The sequence below is a fragment of the Antrostomus carolinensis genome, unplaced genomic scaffold (assembly GCF_000700745.2).
Source record: "Antrostomus carolinensis isolate BGI_N321 unplaced genomic scaffold, ASM70074v2 Scaffold53432, whole genome shotgun sequence".
NCBI lineage: Eukaryota > Metazoa > Chordata > Aves > Caprimulgiformes > Caprimulgidae > Antrostomus > Antrostomus carolinensis.
This window is the reverse complement of record NW_010299882.1, coordinates 1-2,734: the sequence shown is the minus strand read 5'-3', so window position 1 is coordinate 2,734 and position 2,734 is coordinate 1. Positions and strand designations below refer to the sequence as shown.

General features: G+C 51.5%; 1 protein-coding gene across 1 annotated transcript; it reads right to left on the bottom strand.

Moving 5' to 3' along the window:
* Nucleotides 1-1,215: 1,215 nt before the first annotated feature.
* On the bottom strand, nt 1,216-2,595 carry LOC104519926 (zinc finger protein OZF). Its single transcript, XM_010162920.2, has one exon. It carries the CDS (start codon nt 2,593-2,595, stop codon nt 1,216-1,218), a length of 1,380 nt encoding a protein of 459 aa, XP_010161222.2.
* Between the last annotated feature and the right edge of the window lie 139 nt (nt 2,596-2,734).

Genomic DNA, 2,734 nt, shown 5'->3' with positions numbered 1-2,734 from the left:
TCCCCGGCCCCGGGCCCGCAGAAAGCCCCGCAGCCGCCTCCCGGCCTCCCCGTGCCGCTCCTACCCCCCCCGGGCCGGGGCTGACCCCTCCTCCTTCACAGCTTCACTCCCGCCACATTCAAAGGCAGAAAACGGGATTATTCGGGGCAAAAAAAATAAATAAATAAAAGGAGGTTTTATTGAAGTTGGGAACACGCGGCACTAAAACATATTTTTAAATGTTTTTATGTAATACACAGTCATTAGCACACTGATAAATACAGCAAATACAGGAATTCCTAACGGTTAACACTATATCTGAATACTTTACCAACAACAGTGAGCTAAAACTCCGTCGTCAACAGGACTGTAAACTCACAACCAGCCTCTGGGCCACCAGTACAAACTCAGCAGGTACCGGTTCTTGACCAGGACATCTGAGGAGGGAGGTGGGCATAATAATAGTGGGGTTTTTTGGTTCAATAAGGTAAGGCCACATTTTTGCCCATGTTTTGTTGATGTCCATAGTTAGAAGGTGTATCAAACCACCAAAGACAAATTTTAGGGAAAAAAGCCACAATAATGGGTGACATTCCAACTGGAAATGCTGTTCTGGGAGAAGCCGTGACAGGTTTGTGTTACTTGGCCATCGTGTCATGCGGAGGTGGGAATTCATTGTCCCGTGTAAGATTTGGAAAGAGGAAGAAAACACAACTAGATTGAAGTTCAGCTCCAAAGGCTTAGACTCAAAAGGTTTGGAAATGTCTTGCCAAACATTGGGTAAAGTTACTAAATTTATTAAAAATAAGGGAAGGTTATTAAAAAAGAGTTTCTAAGACTGCTACAGTGCCTAACAAGCCAAAGTTTTGAGTCAGAACCAACCTGGAACTTTTTGGTTTGATCTTCACTTTAGTTGAAAAGTTATTTTACAAGCCTGATTCTCCCAGTTTTCATTCTCCCGCGTATCCACAGTCTGTGATTCACCCAGAAGCTGGTGCCCGCTCCTCAGGCTCTCAGCGCTCTTCCTAAACCACCAGTGCCTGGCTCCGAGGACTAACTCCCAGCTTCCAGACCTCCTCGTGGCTTTCGTGCCACTGGGGTTAAGTACCCGGCCCCGACGCCAGCGTGACTGCATCTCCAGTCGAGTCTCCTCTGACCGTGGTTTGTCATCACACACTTTTTCGAGGTGCCCCCAAACAGTGCTTTTGTTTCCGACTCCAAACACCCCCTCCAGCCCTAGGGCAGAAGCGAGCGGGGAACAAGAGCTCTCCTACCCACCGGACATTTATAAGGTTTCTTGACCATGTGGATTTGCAGATGCACTTTAAGCGTCGAGCTTTTCCGGAAGCTTTTCCCACACTCTCTGCACTCATAGGGCTTGGCTCCTGCGTGGATCCTCAGGTGGGCACCGAGGGCTGAGCTGTGCCTGAAGGTTTTTCCACACTCCTGGCACTTGTAAGGTCTCTCCCCACGGTGGATCCTCAGGTGCACGTTGAGAGCGGAGCTCCGACGGAAGCTGTCCCCGCACTCCACGCAGATGTGGGGCCGTTCCTCAGTGTGCGTGGTCTGGTGCTTATCCAGAGTGGAACGGTCGCTGCATCTCCGGCCACACTCGGCACACTGGTAGAGGTTGGGCAGGAGGCCACCGTGGTACATGGGCAAAGCTTTCCCCCCGTGGATCCGGCGATGCGTGGTGAGCGCCGAGCTCTGGCTAAAGCCCTTCCCGCACACGGGGCACTTATAGGGCTTCTCCCCGGTGTGTGTTCGCATGTGGGTCACCAGCGAGGAGCTCTGCCGAAAGGTCTTTCCACACTCGGTGCACTCGTATGGCTTCTCTCCTGTGTGGATCCTCTGATGCCGAATGATGGCTGAACTGTCCCGAAAACACTTCCCACACTCCTGGCACTTGTGGGGCTTCTCTCCAGTGTGGACTCTCCGGTGTATAATCAAGGAGGAGCGGTCACTGAAGCTCTTTTCACACCGGGGGCAATTAAAGGGTTTCTCACCCTTGTGGCTTCGCTGGTGGACAATGAGGTGCGAGTTCTGGCTGAAGCTCTTCCCACATTCATTGCACTGGTAGTGTCTCTCTCCCGTGTGGGTCCGCTGGTGCCTGATGACGTTGGACCTCTGGCTGAAGGTCTTCTCGCACTCATTGCACTGGTAGGGCTTCTCACCTGTATGGATCCGCTGGTGTTTAATCAGGTCCGAGTTGCGGGTGAAACTCTTCCCACATTCGGAGCAGCTGAAGGGTTTCTCTGCCAGGTGGATCCTCTGGTGTTGGCTCAGGTACGAGTTCCGGCTGAAGCTCTTCCCACACTCGGGACACTCGTAGGTTTTCTCTCCCACCTGCTGAATCCAAATGGCACCATTCCCACACACAGGTAGGTCTGGCTTGTCCCCAGCAAGGATAACCTTGCTGATGTGGGCTCTGCCACTGTCCTCACACTCCCAGACTTCCATCCCACAGGGAGTTACCATTCCCCGTCTCTTTCCAAAAGACATTTTCACCTCACTTTCCGTCTCCAGCTCCTGCTCGTGGTCCTGTCTTTGATCAGCGTCCTGGAGGGTCTCCTGTGAAGAAAAAGCCACACTTTGGTTAGTTATAGCTCCTGCCATTCTAAGTATAGTCTTTGCTGAAAAATATGTAAGATTTTATTTCATTTTGGATAGGCTCTTTTTGAAAGGGCACTAAATTCCCCAGGAGCATGTTTCATCTTTATCGTACCCTGTCCTGGGCACTGGTGAGGCCACACCT